At 42.2% G+C, this 17699-nt stretch overlaps 1 protein-coding gene across 1 annotated transcript in view; it reads right to left on the reverse strand.

Moving 5' to 3' along the window:
* LOC145403356 (exostosin-1b-like) overlaps positions 1-17699 on the reverse strand; it is a 135126-nt gene that overhangs the window by 94868 nt on the left and 22559 nt on the right. The window contains exon 2 of the mRNA XM_080275144.1: positions 5521-5764. Coding sequence (XP_080131270.1) covers positions 5521-5764 — 244 coding nt within the window. The remainder of the gene's footprint in view (positions 1-5520; positions 5765-17699) is intronic.

The raw sequence follows: 17699 nt of genomic DNA on the forward strand, positions 1-17699 counted from the left end.
AAAGTAATCTGAAGCCAATACAGCATGACGTGAGTGAATTGTGGGTGTCCCATCTACCATCAGCTTCATTTTCTACTACCAACCCTTCCTGTGGCACATAATAGGTCCTAAAGTTGTATCTTGTTCTGCTTCGCAAATGACAATACGATATTTCGAAACACAAAGTTAACTTACTATAGAAAAACTGCCAAAGTATCTAAGATTCTCATATTTACAGTATGATGGCATTTAAGAAATGTCTGGATATTTAGTCAGAAACCTCTGAACATCACGATATAGAGACAGCATTCACCTATTTGTAAGGTTCGTGACACAGGGATCTCTATATACCTGTATCTTTTCACAGAACATTACATATTGCCACAGTGGGTCAGAGATATTTTGCTAGGATAGCCTTCATTTGGTGTCTACGTTAATACGTTTTGTTTCTTAATAAAGACACTGATAGCCTAATCTTACTCTGGTAGGAGTCTGCTGACTCTTCGGCCACCCATATACATGTAGTTCTACCAGCTTCATGGAATAATGGTAAATGGACAATTTAGTGTCCACTTCTTTATTTAGTCTGTACAAGAAGTTTTCCAGCTGCTCTATCGATATAACCGTCTTGAAACTGTTCGTATACCAGCCTTAAAAATGTTCATTAATAGATGAAAGTTACAGTCTACACGTTCTCTCCTGGAGTCTACCAGAACCTCCTTACCATTGTATCGGTTATGCTGCTGATATACCGGGTATATACTATATGCGTATTCAAACATACCGGTATTAATTTAAGCTATCTCCCAGATTCGTGTCAAAACTAAGGTCTAATCATCTCAGACAATAAATCTCACACTGTCAACCGGCGCTCACGATGACAAGTGTGTGCTGTCCATGAACCTGAACAAAATGGATACCAATTTGTATTCCTTACAACTGTAGGGATCTCCAACTTGAGATCCCACTTAGTCGTATTGTCACTAAAATGAAATGTCAGTGTAGGGAAAGGCTCGAGAATACAGTTAAGGAGGTATTAAGTCTCCCCCCTCCCCCCCAACACCACCACCACCATAATCTGATGTACCCTATTATAATGCCATCAAGGTGTGTCCCTTCCCCTGCCCAGACTCACCCCGCCACCTCAACCACAACTCTTCTCTGCCCTGCCCTGCCCGTTTATGGAGGGCTCTGTCTTTGCGAATGACTTACACACACACACACACACACACACACACACACACACACACACACACACGGTCTTGCCCATTACCTTCCTCACCCCGCCCATCTCACACCACCTAACCTCCATCTCTCTCTTTCTCTCTCTCTCCTTTCCCGTCCCATCTCTTCCCAGTTAGATATGCTCTGTGTTAATTTCACCTCTGTCTAACAACCAGCCTCTCCCCCACACAACCCCTTCCGTCCCCACTCCACTTGATTTGGCTCCCGAGTCTATTCCATCCTCTATCTATCTCTTCCCTGTCTAGTCTAATGTATCTATCTCTTCTGCGTCTCGTTTAATACATATCTCTCTTCAATGTCTGGGCTTAAGTGTCTGTCTATTTCTAGGATAATGTTCCTATCTCTACCATGCCTCGTATAATGTATCTATCTCTTCCCTGTCTTGTCTCATGTATCTATCTCTCCTATGTCCCGTCAACCCGTCCCATGCAGCCCGTCCTTTCCCGTCCCACCCTACTCTATTTTACAGCCAGTCTTCGTTACATATCGACTATTTTGGCATTATTATATGTTTTTAAACCCTCAGGAAGGTACAGTTCTGGCTTCTGGATACGAAATGTAAAGTCTAACAGAATTCTTGAAACGCCAACTTAGTATGTGATCAAAGAGGACTGGATATGATCAAGTTAGGTCACCCAATGAGAGATATTGTTTCCTACTGATAAGGCAAGAGATAAAAAGTCACTATGAGAAAAAAAATGGATTAGCACAAATTACATCTTTCATAGAACAAACAGTACATGAAGAAATAGATTAACTAGGCGGCAACTCAAGAGATGGAGCGAGAGGAAGGGGTAGATAGGAAAGAAGGGGAAATAATACACTTAGATGTGCTTCGATTACACTGAACAGACTCACAACCAAATGATCAGTGTGGAGGACGATAGGAGAGTCATTGGTCCTATACTGGCTATGATGGCGATGATGATGATGATGATGATGATGATATGATGATGACGATGATGATGAAAAACTGCCATTATTTCATTCCCCTCCGCTCGACTCCACTCCATTACCCAACTACTCCCCACCTGATTTAGCTCCAATCCACTCCATCTGCCCTACTACACTCCACCCCATTTAGCTCCACTCCACTCCAACCGACTCCACTCAAATCCATTCCACCCCACCATACTCCATTTCACACCACCCCACGCCACTCTCACCCCACTTCACCCGACTCCACGCCACTCCACCCGACCGGTTTTCACCCCATCTCACACCACTCCACTCCACTTTCCCACCCACCCCACTCTACCTCACCCAATTCCACTCCACTTCACTCCATCCTACTCCACTTCACTCCACTCCATCCCATTCCACTCCATCCTACTCCACTCCACTCCACAACATCCCATTCCACTCCACACCAACCTACTCCACTTCACTCCATCCTACTCCACTCCACTCTACTCCATTCCATCCCACTCCACTCCACCGCCATTTCCCTGTGGTGCACCTGTCCCATTCATTCCTCAGCCTGCCTGAACTAATTCATCCTGCATCCCACCTTAATCCGCCCTCACCTGCCTCCTCCCTTAAGCCGGCCTTTCCCGTCTCTCTCTCTCTCTCTCTCTCTCTCCTATTCATCTCCACATCACTCCTATTCCTTCATATTCTTACCCACTTTTCTATCTTTTATATCCTCCCCTCCTCCTCCTATTTCCTACCAATAGATCTGTTGCTGGTTGCTTTCCTCTGTACCTTTTTAATCCTCCTCATTCTCTATTCCTTCTCCCTCTGCTCCACCCTTCCCCTCCACTTACCCACCCGGAAGTCAAGATCAGATAAGCAAACTCCTTCCTCCTCTTACCTTTTTCCCTCCACTTTTTTTCATCAGTTTTTCTCATATTTACTCCCCCCCCACCCCTCTCTCTCTCTCTCTCTCTCTCTCTCTCTCTCTCTCTCTCTCTCTGTCTTTATTCTCATCCATCTTTACTTTGGTGTGGCATTATAAGGCAGAAAATTTGTCCACGTGGTAAACAGGCGTTGTTTTTTTATTGTCTATTTATCTATTCTATCTACCTGACCATCTTAATTCCGGAAGACTAGCCACAAGCAAATCGCCTCCATGTCATTTTATCCTCCGTTATCAGACTGCCCTATTTCTAATTTACACCCTTCTCATTCAAATACCATTCCACCCCATCCTTCCATCTCATCCTTGGTCTCCCCTCCAACTCACTAAACAATCTCGTAGTCAATCTCTCATTCACCATGCTCTCCACAAGACCAGACTTTATCCACTCTCACACACACACACACACACACACACACACACACACACACACACACAAAATGCAGGGATCTCGAGTTTTAGTTGTGACGTTAATTCCTTCAGTGCATGGACGTCTCTTTCGCTGTAATCTTTCTCTCACCTGCCTATTATATCTAGCAACGAGAAGGTCTTTCATAGCGGATGAGTTTAAAGCTGACTGGTTCTAATCTATTCACAGCAAATCATGTGCGTTCTCAGCTCGAATATTGCCGACCCTTGTGGAGTGGATGTGGCGAGACTTTTAACTAAGGGACAAAATTCAAAATGAAGCTAAAAGAATAACTAATAACCCAACAATTACAAAAGAACTACCTCCCCTACAAGTCAGACGGGATGCTGCCTCCCTTTCATTATTTTACAGATACTTTTATGGCAAATGCTCAAATGAAGTTGCATCCATTATGCCGCACATCCACGCCTTCCCCCAAGCTACACGGGCATCTGGTTACACTTTTGATCTGACTATCACGCTGCCATATCGCATAACTTCTGCCTATCAGAATAACTTTATTCGCCGAACTGCTTCTCTTTGAAACTCACTTCCCCAGATTAGTTTCTCCCCGAACTTCAACCTACAGCTGTTCAAGTCCAACTGTTACAGATTTTTTTTTTTTTTTACAAATGGAGGACATATGTAATCTGGTGTATGTAATTACTTTGTTTTCATTTGTTTTCCTTCCTCTGTCCATTCTCTCTCTCTCTCTCTCAAAAAATAAAAATAAAATAAAATAAAGTATCTCTTATCCTTGGCTTTAACTTTTCCCTCCATGACGTCGTTCTAAAATTTCTTCTCGATATCTTCCGTCGATTTTTTTCTGTTTTGGAGAGACTTTTCACCGTCGAGCAGTTAGACAGAGCCTTCATTAACCCTTTCAATAAAACAAGCCTTTTTTAAGTTTAGAAAAATCGTCTGGGGTGTAACAAAAAATAAACTAGAACACTACAAACTCGAGGTGAAAGGATTTAAAAGGTCAACACGTATTTCTGCTGTGACGCTGATAGTTATAGTCTGACAGCTCTCTACCCACCTCACCCCACTCTGATTCTCTCTCTCTCTCTCTCTCTCTCTCTCTCTCTCTCTCACCGGGTCTTCCATTAATATCAACCTTTGACACTGTCCCTCCCCTCTCTCCATCCATTTAACTTTTTCTCTCTCTACAGCCCCCTCCCCCCCCTCTCTCTCTCTCTCTCTCTCTCTCTCCCTCCCTCCCTCCCTACACCCCCGGGAGATTGTATGTTTGGTCCGGTTTGTCTGTTCGTCCTACCTGTTTGTTAGTAAAATTATGGATGAATTATTGGAAGGAACTGCACCAAATGTGACATAATACTTGAAATCCATCCGAGGAGCAGGTAATTAAAGGCCAGAAAAGGTCATAGGACATAGATCAATGGCAAAGACGGACAGACACTTTTTCTCCGATTATGACGAAACTTGGTGGAAAGGCTGAAGGGCAGGAAAGGGAGGACTTTTTCAATTTTTAGAACAATCGGTCTGAGATAAAGGTCACACGGTAAGGTCATAGGTTCCACCCCTTAAAAACTCAAATTATTAGGATAAAACTTAGTGGAAGGATTTCAGGTAAGTCGAAAACGTAATTACTCTATTTCAGAAAAATGGCTCAAAGGTCAAGGTCACAAGGTAAGGTAAAGAATAAATATTTTGATCCGATTTCAACCAAACTTGGTGGGTAGGCGGAGGGTCAAGTAGGGTCAAAGGTCCAGGGCAAGGTCAAAAGGCTGGCCCTAAGTTCCTGACACAAGATCAACGGGCATCTGTCCTGTCCAAGCATGCTTCCCCATCAATCAGTTTCCATGAGTCATCAATCAGTTTCGAAGCATCATCAATCAGTTTCCATGCGCCATCAATCAGTTCCCACACATCATCAATTAGTTCCCACACGTCATCAACTAGTTCCTACGCGTCATCAATGTTCCCAAGCGTCATTAATCAGGTTCCAGGCATCATCGATCAGTTTCAAGCATCATCAATCAGTTTCAAGCATCATCAATCAGTTTACAAGCGTCATCAATCAGTTTACAAGCGTCACCGATCAGTTTACAAGCATCATCAATCAGTTTCCAAGCGTCATCAATCAATTTAAACGAGTCATCAATCAGTTTCAAAGCAACATCAATCAGCTTCCGCGCGTCATCAATCAGCTTCCGCGCGTCATCAATCAGCTTCCACGCGTCACCAATCAGTTTCCAAGCGTCATCAATCAGTTTCCAAGCATCATCAATCAGTTTCCATGCGTCATCAATCTGTTTCCACAAGTCATCAATCAGTTTCCATGCGTCATCAATCAGTTTCCACGCGTCATCAATCAGGTTCCACGCGTCATCAATCAGGTTCCACGCGTCATCAATCAGGTTCCAAGCATCATCAATCAGTTTCGAAGCATCATCAATCAGTTTCCATGCGTCATCAGTCAGTTTCCACGTGTCATCAATCAGGGTCCACGCGTCATCAATTAGGTTCCAAGCATCATCAATCAGTTATCAAGTGTCATCAATCAGTTTCTACACGACATCAATCAGCTTCCAAGCGTCATCAATCAGTTTCCACATGTCATCAATCGGTTTCCACGCGTCATCAGTCAGTTTCCAAGCGTCATCAATCAGTTTCCATGCGTCACCACTCAGTTTCCACACGTCATCAATCGGTTTCCATGCGTCATCAATCTGTTTCGATGCACGGCGACGAATCACAATATAAACAGTAAACTAAATGAAGGGGAGAAGGTTCATTTCACGTCTTCATGATTATTTTCCTTTTTTTTTTTTTTTTTAAATTACGACGTGTGTGAGAGAGAGAGAGAGAGAGAGAGGGGGGGAGGGGGGGAGAGAAACAATACCAAGCTCAAAATAACCCCCTCCTCTTCCACAACTTTCTGGCTCTGACCTCCCTCTTCTTTTCCCCTCCCTTTCCCCTCCTCTCTTTCCTTTTCTGTCACCATTATCTTGTCTCTCGCTCTCCTCTCTCTCTCTTAGTATTAGAGTAGCAACGTGTACCTCCTAGTTATGGTTTGTAGGGAAACACATTCTGAGGCACTGCTTGTCCTTGTAACTCTCTCTCTCTCTCTCTCTCGTGCCGTGGTAGCTATAACCGTCCAGGTATTGTTAGAAAACCACCTGGCTATCTCAAGACTGACCCCAATACCACCTAAATTGGACTCACCTTTTACTCTTTCTCGCTGCTATTTTTACCGGTTCCTCCATTTATCAATACAAAAATACCGTGACTACAACCCTTTCAGCCCAAGCACGTCCCTAAAACATCAATTTATAACCCCAAATCGTTTTATTGAATTTTAGAACATACGTCTTTCTTTATTCTTGCTATTTCCTGACGATTTTATTCCAAGTCAGAATTTTCGCGCTGCAGTTCATATACATCTAATCTTCGGTCTCCCCCTCCCTCTCCCCCCCCTCCACCTCACTCACATACACTCTCCTCGTCAGTCTCTCGCTCTCCATACATACATACATACATAATATTCTGCGCGGTTCATTGCATTTCTCTTTGACCTTCTTACCTGTGAGGAGGGTTTGCGTTTTTTTTTTTTTTTTTTTGGGGGGGGGGTTTAACTCATGTCTTTTAATCTTTAGTTAGTGGGATTAAATAAGGTCTTTTATATTTTCTATTTGTCATGCACATAATATAGGACACATAAAATACCCGATGATGGCCTGAAGTTTGCCGAAATTTTGTAGTTCAATAGATTTTTTGTAGCATTTCCGTATTTTTACTGTTTTTCACACACACAAACACACACATACTCTCTCTCTCTCTCTCTCTAACTACAGCTAATATCATAAATGTACTGGAAAAAACATGAAGTCGAGATTTATTGCCCTACCAAACAATAGTCGCTAGATAAAAATAAAAAATAAATAAAAATGAGCAACAAACAATAGAATAAGCGGACCGGAAGTGAGATAAAAAACTAATCTTTGGGCCATTTTTTTCGATCATTTACTGGTCCTTTGTTTATCATTTTTTTGTTTTTGTTGTTATTCTCTCTCTCTCTCTCTCTCTTCCTGTAGCTTGTACTTCTATGTTCCTATTTTTTTTTTATCCTTCACTTACTTATTTCTTTTCGTTAGCGTTTTTTTCTTATGGCTTCTTGTGTACTCACAATTATTTTCTTCCTCCTCTATTCCTTTCCTAGTCCTTGTGCTTGTATAATTATTTTATTCTACTTTATTTTTCCCTTCCTTCATCCTAGTTTCCTCCTCATCTTCAACCTCCCCCTCCTCCTCCCATTCCTCTTCCTCTTCCCCCTTCTTTTCCTCCATCTCTTCTTCCTCTTCTTCTTCTTCTTCTTCTTCCTCCTCCTCCTCCTCCTCTGCCCATTCATATACACTTGTCATTCAGAAACTATTTCTGATCTCTGCCCTTTCCAACTCCCTTACTTCTCTCTCTCTCTTCTCCTGCCTGTTCCTCGTTTCTTCCTCTCTCCACTCATCCCTTCTTCCAACTTTCCTCACTCCATTTTTCCCTCTCCGTCTCCTTCTTCCCTCTCCCTCTCTCTTGCCTTCTTCCTCTTTCTTTCCCTTTAAGTTTCCTTCCTCCCAATTTCTCGACCCTTCCTTCCTACTTTTTATTTCTTCCTTTCCTCCTCTGTCTGACTCTCAACTCACTTTTCCTCAGCCTTTCTTCGTGCTTCCCTCTCCCCCCCCCCTCTCTCTCTCCTTGCTTTTTCCTTCTTCCTCCCCTCCTGACCCTCCCCCTTATCCCACTCCCTCCCCTCAACTCTCGAATCGGCACAATGCTATATTCAAATATGGGTTGAAAGAACCTAAGAGTTTTCATATATATATATATATATATATATATATATATATATATATATATATATATATATATAAACTCTTAGGTTCATCCATCCATCCATCATCCAATTCAACGTTGCCCCATGAGAAGCGTAGAAGCCCGGGGATAGGCAACTCGGTCCTGACATTTAGGATGAGTGACCAGCCTCACTCATCCCTGAGTGGCATTACATGAGCAATAACCCCAACCACCCTTTGGATATAAACCTTCACCGGTTCAATCCGATTGGAGCGCTGTAATTACCCAATAAACCACCAGGCGCCAAAATTTGGTTATATGGTCACCACCCAGCGTAGTAAATGGTTTCCTGGTGTACAGGAAACCATTAGGCTTGTCAGTCAGTGTAGAGTCACCCGTAGGCAGAAGGAAGAGGAAAGAATGAACGAAAGAAAGACAAAAGAGGGAGTGCAAAGTCACCCGTAGGCAGAAGGACGAGGAAAGAATGAAGTAAAGAAAGACAGAAGAGGAAGGAAGGAATGGAGAGACGAGAGGAAAGGACAGACACCCGAGAGCAGCACTACATCGAATGAGTGGATGGTGAGCGCCCCCACCTACCACACAGGTTCTTTCAACCCATATATATATATATATATATATATATATATATATATATATATATATATATATATATATATATATATATATATATGTAACTCATCTGAGTCCAGTGTCCTCAATATAGGACGGAGCTGGGCATTTTCAGCATTTCATAAGGAAAGGAACAATGCGGTGGGGACCTACTGTACGAGCGTCGCTACTATGAGCCGACAGGCGGAGGGCGATACGTTTGATACCCTTCCAACAAAATCCCTCGCACAGGAACCCTGGGAGCTAAAGAGTTTATATATATATATATATATATATATATATATATATATATATATATATATATATATATATATATAACTAGAATTCTGAAATTGCTGAAGCAATATTCAAAGAAATCCACATTCCAGATGAAAATACTTTTGTTATCATTACAGGCATCCTAATATTAGGGGACTTTTGGTATGACTCAAAATTTTTTACGGATTTTGACCTGTGACCTTGAGATCAAAGTCAAGGGCATTCATACTATGCAAACCTAGTTCACTCATGACTCACTGCATTTCCACAGAGTTTGGACAAAATCGGCCAAACAGCCTACTTTCCGACTTATCACTTTCAAGCATGTGGCGGCCATTTTTATTTTCTTCAATATCCCAGAAAGTATTTGTTGAATCTCAACATCAATACACAGGTGCACTTGTGTATGCTGACGACTACATAATGGAACATTTGCAAAGCAATGAAGTCAATAGTTTTTGCTGCACAGGAGAGCAAAAACCGAAAAAATAACAGATGGCACTAGCGCTAGAAAAAGAAAAAATGTGCCAAAAGAGGCCTGCAACCAAGATACATCACTCCTGTAAATTTATAGTCTATATCTCCAACGCTCTTGGAATGCCAGCCTTCTAGATCTCCCCCCGTCCTTAAAAAATAAATAAATAAATAAATAATATCTACAATATCACTAAGAACTCCACTGAATGTGAAGTTCTTAATAACGTAAACGCTCGGTCCATATTACCCCATTTGCGGCGTAAGGGCCGGAGGGTGGCCTACCGATATTTAAATAATTTTACCTCCTCAATACCATTACCTCTTTTTCTTACTTCAATCTTGCTGCTACCATACTACTTTACTCAGCTTAGGAGAGCCCTCTGGTAATCTAAGGCTTAAGGAAGGCTCCATAACCCCTCCAGGTCCAAGAAACTCTACGAAAGATGAATAAAATTGTCCGGAAATAGTAAACACCAAAAATGAAACGTCCTCGTAATGAAAGGGTTTACAGGTACGAGACTCACCCACTTTCTCTCTCTCTCTCTCTCTAATATCTTCCTCTTGTCTGTTTTACTCGACACGCAGGAACACAGGAGTAATGTTATTGAATTTCTTCTCTACTTCCATTATTCTCTTTCTCACTATCTCTAATATTCTCATTCTCTCTTATCTCTAATATTCTCTTTCTCCTCTATCTCTAATATTCTCTTTCTCTTCTATCTCTAATATTCTCTTTCTCCCTTATCTCTAATATTCTCTTTCTCCTCTATCTCTAATATTCTTTCTCCCTTATCTCTAATATGCTCTTTCTCCCTAATGTCTTTTACCCTCTTTCTCCCCTATCTTTAGTCTTTCCTCCCGTTCCTAATATTCTCTCTCTTATCTATTATTACCACCACCACCAACATAGTCACCACAATTACCAGAGAGAATGGCACAACCACACTCACCTCCACAATGGGCTGCCACAACTACTACAAATAAAACTACAACTATCGCCATAACCACAATCACTACCACAACTCCCAATATTACCCTCGCCACCACAATTACTACCACAACGACTACCACCTTTAACACCATAACCACCACCACCATCATCACCACAACTATAACTGCCATCACACCACATTTGCCACCATCACCACCACCACCATCACAATCAAATCCACCACAAAACAACTTCATGCTAAATGCAGAGTCCTGGCAACAGATTTACACTATAAAATGAGGCTGGTCATAAAGTAGTGTTATGAAAAGGTTGTAGAGCCGTAGCACTGTCTTTTTTTCTGTCACTCAGCTACGTGAAATAAGCTGCAAAAGGAGGAAAACCGGGGCCAAGTTTAAGTAAAAAGGTAGGCCACGATAATTTTCTTTTTCTCACACACGTTTGTCGGCTCTTCAATCTATGTTGGGTTTAGACTAACAATTATAACCTCCTTGGGCCTCCTATTAACTGTACATCCTACATAGTACAGGGATAGGCGCCTTCACGTGGTGGCACCGATATAACATTCTGCTCCACTGCCTGGTTATACAAACGTCCCTGAACTCCCTCTCTATCCACCAAATGGAGGATGGTGGACTGCAGGAGTACAACCTTTCAGACGAACCACGGACTACAAATACTCCTACCTATATAGACCCAACTCCTATGTATAGTTAAGGAAAGAAATATTGCTAGAGGAGTCAGCTGAGTTGTTTGTCTCATTGTCGTATGGAACTGTTTGATATTTATGTCCTGTCACCATTACTACTACTACCACCAGCACCACAACCACCATACACACACCTACTATTACCATCACCTCATACTGCTACCATCATCATATGAACCACGCACCACACTCCACGACCATCATCATACAAAATACACGCCACACTCCACGACCATCATCATACAAAATACACGCCACACTCCACGACCACAACTACGACAACCACCACCATCACTACCACCACACACAATAAACACGACCACCACCACTACCACACCACCTCAACACGCACTATCACCACCACACACCACCTCACCAGACACAATAAACACGACCACCACCACAACCACACCACCTCACCACACATTATCACCACCACACACCACCTCACCACACACGAACCATGCACACCATCAGCTCCACCACTACCACCACATTCCACCACCACAACCATACCACTACCACCAATATCACCACCACCACCACCACACGCAATAACCATCACCACATCACATCACCACTACCACACCCCATGACCACCACACCACCACCACACTATCGCCCGCTTCACACCTCATTTACACCCTGCGCCGTTCTCGTCTCTCTCATCAATTCTCCCTCCCTCCCTGTCTCTCCTTTCCTTCATTCTTCTCTCTTTCTCCTACCGTCCTCTCCTTTTGTCTCCCTCCTCTCCGTCTCTCTTTTCCTCATTTCTCTCCTCTCGTTTTCCTCCTCTCTTGCCTCTCCTCCTCTCACCCTTTCGCTCATATGATCCATTTTTTCTCTCCTTCCTTTCTCTCGCTTCCTTCAGTCTTCTCTCCTTCCCCTTTCTCCCAACAAATTCTTACCTCTCTCTATCCCTCTCTCTCATCTCCTTATCTCCACTCGTCTCTCCCTCTCCGTGCCCCTCGTCTTACCTCTTCACTGTTCTATTCCTTCTCCCTTCTTCCTTCCCTCCCTCGCCATTCCCTTATCCTTACCTCCTTCCTTGTTCCTTATCAGTTCCTCATCCTCGTCCGCCGTCTCTCCTTCCTTCCCTTTATCTCCTTACCTCCTCTCTCTCTCTCTCTCTCTCTCTCTCTCTCTCTCTCTCTTTCATATATATAGGTATATACTGTGTATCTATCTATACGTATATCTATCTATCCATATCTATCTATCTATATATATATATAGATATATCTTCCCAGCTTCTTTCCTCCTCCTCCTCTCCTCCTTCATTAGTGTTTCCCCATTTATTGTCTTCCCGACCTCCCTCTTCTCTCTCGGTCTTCCATCCTTTCCGTTATTTCTCTTCCTCCTTCCTTCGTCCTCGCCCTCTCTTCCTCCAATAACCTCTTCAGCGGGATGACAACTATTTTTATCAATATACAGTATTTTTTTTATTTTAGCTCCCGTGAGGAGGAGGAGGAGGAGGAGGAGGAGTGAGGCAAATATCAAGTAACAACTTAAAAAAAAAAGGGGGCACGTAACAAAACTAAACCATGAACTAACAAGGTCCCTAGCACTCCACATAACATTTTTTTTCCCTTCCCCCCCCCCCATGTCCCCGGGTTTACAATTTTCGTCCTGCTGTCACCAAAATAGACCAAACAGACTCCCACACTCCATGTTCAGGTGACAGGCATTATTTTTATTCCGTGTCAAATTCTCGAGAAAGAATGTATGTTACGTAAGCTAGTGTGTGTGTGTGTGTGTGTGTGTGTGTGTGTGTGTGTGTGTGTGTGTGTGTGTGTGTGTGTGTGTGTGTGTTTTGGGAGGTAAAATGGCAGTTCTCAAACTTCGGCACCATTCCTTTTTCCGGGTCAGGATCCTACCCACATCATTTATAATAACGGCACTGTGATGATGATGATGACAAAGAAAAAAGACAAAGATGATGATGGTGATACTGATGATGACAAAGAAAAAATGACGAGATAATGACGATGACGATAATGAAGATGATGCTAATAATGATGATGATGATGATGATGATGATGATGATGATGATGAAGATGATGATGATGGGTACTATTACACATCCCATAAGGGGTACAATGAAGCCAATACACTTACACAGACGACCACACCACGGAGACAAGTGTAACAAGTGAGACACCAACTCTTCATAACCAATCATTTTTCTTTTACCACCACTATTTTACTGCAAGTCTATTATTTCTTGTTAATATTGACAAAAAGTGCACAATTAATACTGATGAGAATATTATCGTGCAACGGGCTGAATTAAAACTGCTAAGGATAAGGTGCTATGTTATTTTTACTCTAACCTGGCCTAAAACTGCCACCTCTCCTCCTTGAATGCCGAGCCTCTAACAAGATATTAATGCTAGAATACGATACCAGACAGAAGTGTTATAGAGTTTAGAGCCGTAGTACAACTTTCAGCCACTGAGCTACTGATAATAAGCTTCAAATGAATGACAATCTGGGCCAACTTAAAGGTGAAAGAAATATACCTCAAGACATAATTCTGGAGCAAAAAAAAGAAAGGAATAAATACATGAAAATACAAATAACAAATAAAAATGGAAATGTTAACCCCTGTAAACATCTTAACCAGTGACAAGACGACCATGGGAAGCAAAACACTTGAAGTTACACTCTCACTCAGACACTTAAGAAGGTTGGAAGAGGTAACGTGACCTTTGAAACACACACACACACACACACACACACACACACACACACACACACACACACATACACACACTCAAAGACAGAGAGAGACAGAGAGAGCACCCCATAAGATTATCATCTCAAATGGCCACCCTAACCACCCCATCTTTCAAGCCCACCCTGTCATCACGCACTCAAACACCCAGCCCTTCTCACCTCCACAACACCCGCTGAAAGTGAAGATAAACAGCAGAGGGAACAACGCTAAGGGCTATTCTCTTACAACCACGAGGGCGAAGGTGTATGCAGACCCCTAATTTTTGACGGCCATTGTGCCTCCTTAGCTCCTATGACTCACTCTCACCTGACTAAAATCATTTTGGTGGTGGGAAGAGTACAATTTTAGAACCGTCGCGTGGTAAGAGTTAATGATTTCTTTAGTAACACTCTAGGACTCCTGTGACTCACTCAGAGAATATAATCGTCTGGTGGTAGCTGGAACGGAATATTAGAGTTCTCCCGACCATGTGAGTTAAAGAAAATGAGGCGAGGGCTGTAAGCGTTAGGAGAGGTAATCGAGCTAAAACCAGGTCATTATATTCAGCAGAGTGAAGTTCTAGCCGTCCATGGGTTAACTGACAGTATTTTTTGCCCCCCCAGCCAAACAAAATCGACTTGTAGTAGTCTGAGGTACTGTTGTTGTGGCCCTGGGCTCATTTGAACGTGAACCCGGAGGTCTGCCGGCTGAATCTGTCCCTTTTTCTTGCTGAATTTGCCTCGCTCTCCTGTTTTTTTCACGTCCACAAAATGAGGAAGGGATACTACTCTCTTTCATGCCTTTTCATACCTCTGCAATATCATCACAAACAACAAGTGAATATAGGCATGCCCTATCCTGAGTCAAACCAGTATGGAAGAAGTGCTTGTGACCTTCCTGAGCTGAAAGGAATATGACCCTAGATGTAGTTAGCCTGCATGCCACGTTACAAAGCGCGTTCAGCAGCGAGTAAAGAAGACTAACATAATATACTCTCACCACCAGTTTTACCTATGACTAAATAAATGAGGATTGTCAACACCTTTAAAATCTCCAGTCTCATCTCTTCCGAAAGCCTTTATTTTTATTTAATTATTTTTTATTCTTCATAGAGTCACATTATTGTATTCACCTTTAGATGAGAATTTTAGTAGTGAAAGAGTTAAGGGGAAAATGTGCAGCATCATGATCCGTTTTAATCTTTTCAGTACGCCTTTGGTTCCTTCTTCCTTGCTTTAAAAAAAAAATACAGAGTGACCCACAAGAAAGGTCCGAAACATGGGGAAATTATTCTCCGATTAAAATAGGTACGAAAATGCCCTATCAACACGGGTGTAGATCTCAGCCGTTACGAATATACACTTACTGATAACTTTACGGGTACTTTATATTACGAGGGAGACCATTTTCACCCATACGGCTATCAGTAATTGTAGCTTTATACGGCTGAGAAACGGCCCTGGGTTGATACGCACGATTAGACACGGTATAACCTCCTGTGGACTGCCATATCTCGCGAGACACCCACAGTATTTTATTTTTTATTGTTACTCTCGCTACATTACTTTATTCAGCTCAGGGGAGGCCAATGGTAAAGAAAGAGAATAAAACAATATCCATGTACCCTCGTAGTAAAAACAATAAAAATAATCTCCATGAACCCCCATATTAGTAAAGGAAATAAAATGAACCCCCATATTAGTAAAGGAAATAAAACCAATCTCCATGAATCTTTGTAGTAATGACAATAAAAACAATTTCCATGAATCCTTGTAGTAATGACAATAAAAACAAACTCTATGAACCCTCGTAGTAAAGGAAATCAATCTACATAAACCCCAGTAGTAGCAAAGGTAACAAAAGCAATCTCAATGAACCTTCGTAGTAGTGAAAGGAATAAAAACACGTAGTAGTGAAGGGAATAAAAGCACGTAGTAGTGGTGTTGGCAATAAAAACTCTCTCACTGAACCTGCGTAGTAAAGACAATAAAAACAAACTTCAAGAACCCTCTAAGATCAAAAGTTCCTTCTGAAGTCAAATAAAAGGGTCCAGTGGTAACAAGAAGGAAATATGTGACTAGGCTAACGTCTTCACTATGAGAGGTCTTTCCTTAAGGAGTTAAATTCAATCGTTTGGTGGTACTACGAGTGAAGGAACTGCTGAAGGATGAATTAGATTTTCTTGCTGAATAATATCTAGCAAGATGAAAATAATCCTCAATAATCCTCGCACTGAAGGGGTTACTGGGGGGTATGTTTTAATCCCTTCCGCCCGTTTTTTTTTTTTTTTTTTTTTTTTTTTTATATATAGCCTGTCTATAACTGCAGGAATAAAACAAAAACCAACCTCAAAGTGAAGGAGTTAATGGATGTTGGTGTGCTTTCAGTTAGAAGTTTGTTGAATAAAACCAGCAGGCGGTAGGAAAAATAAAGCATGTGATGGCTGGAGAAAAAAAAAAAGCCAGATTACCGAGACAACGAACAGAAAATCTAGACACAACCATATGTGATACTGCCTCTAACTTTACTCAGTTTTAAAGATTTGAGTCAAAACCAGCAAGCATGTTGTATGACCAACATTTCCAGATCAGGAACGTTTTCGATGGCCAACACTTACCCAATACCAACCAACCAACCAACCCAACCAGACGCAACCCAACCCAACTAACCAACCAAAAGTTAGTCCATGATGTCCTTCAGAGAGTCACCAGCACCGGTTCAGGAGCTTCCACTATAACCACCGACTCGTCTATGTCATAAGTAAAAAAAAGACACAGACACATACACAGACGAAACCGGGGTTAACAGCGACTTGGGGTCCTGTAAAAATTCGCCATAAAATATGTACCCCACGTTATAACCATTCACTATTGAGGACAAAGGTCTGTCTTGCACGAAATCTCTGCAGTATCACTTAATAGGCGTGCTGGGAAGTGGATGACTCTCCCGGGCCAAAAGAAAGCTGTACCTTTGACCTCAACCTCTTATTTGGCGGGATTCAGCAGATCGCCTACACAACAAACCACTGAACTACAACTGATCTAACTCCACGACATGATATCTTCTGCATTCATCAAGCTGTGGCAATCCACCAGGGTGTGAGGAGAATATGGATCACGCTGCTATTCTTTCGCCTCTCAAATCCTGCTGTCTTACTGGGCTGGAACCTGATATGCTACCGTGGACTCTGTTGTTACTATCATGAAGGAACTGTTTGTCATGCACTGGTTCAAATACTCCCGGAGCCTTTTCCACAAATGCAGTCAAACACTGAAGTATTCTGTAACACACACATATACCTACAAGTACTTCCCACACCACAATAAACCTTCAGGTGAACCACATCAAAGCTTCTACATACCTCTCTCTCTCTCTCTCTCTCCACACACACACACACACACACACACACACACACACACACACACACACAATAACTCCACAACTCCAAATTATACTCGCCCCCCAGGTCATGCTCATCACACACTATATATGGCTCTCCGGTTCTCTCCATCCTACTTAATATATTACTGTATCGACCCCCACGGCAGAGTTTCGTGGAATTCAGTAATTATCTCACATGAAACTCCCACCTGGATGAGCTACAGACGAATTACGTATGCCATATGCCTTCAACTGCATGACCGTCATGTAGTGTATGTT

The sequence above is a fragment of the Coenobita brevimanus genome, chromosome 60 (genome assembly GCF_032717465.1).
Source record: "Coenobita brevimanus isolate Jiangsu-jjx chromosome 60, ASM3271746v2, whole genome shotgun sequence".
In the NCBI taxonomy this organism is placed as follows: domain Eukaryota; kingdom Metazoa; phylum Arthropoda; class Malacostraca; order Decapoda; family Coenobitidae; genus Coenobita; species Coenobita brevimanus.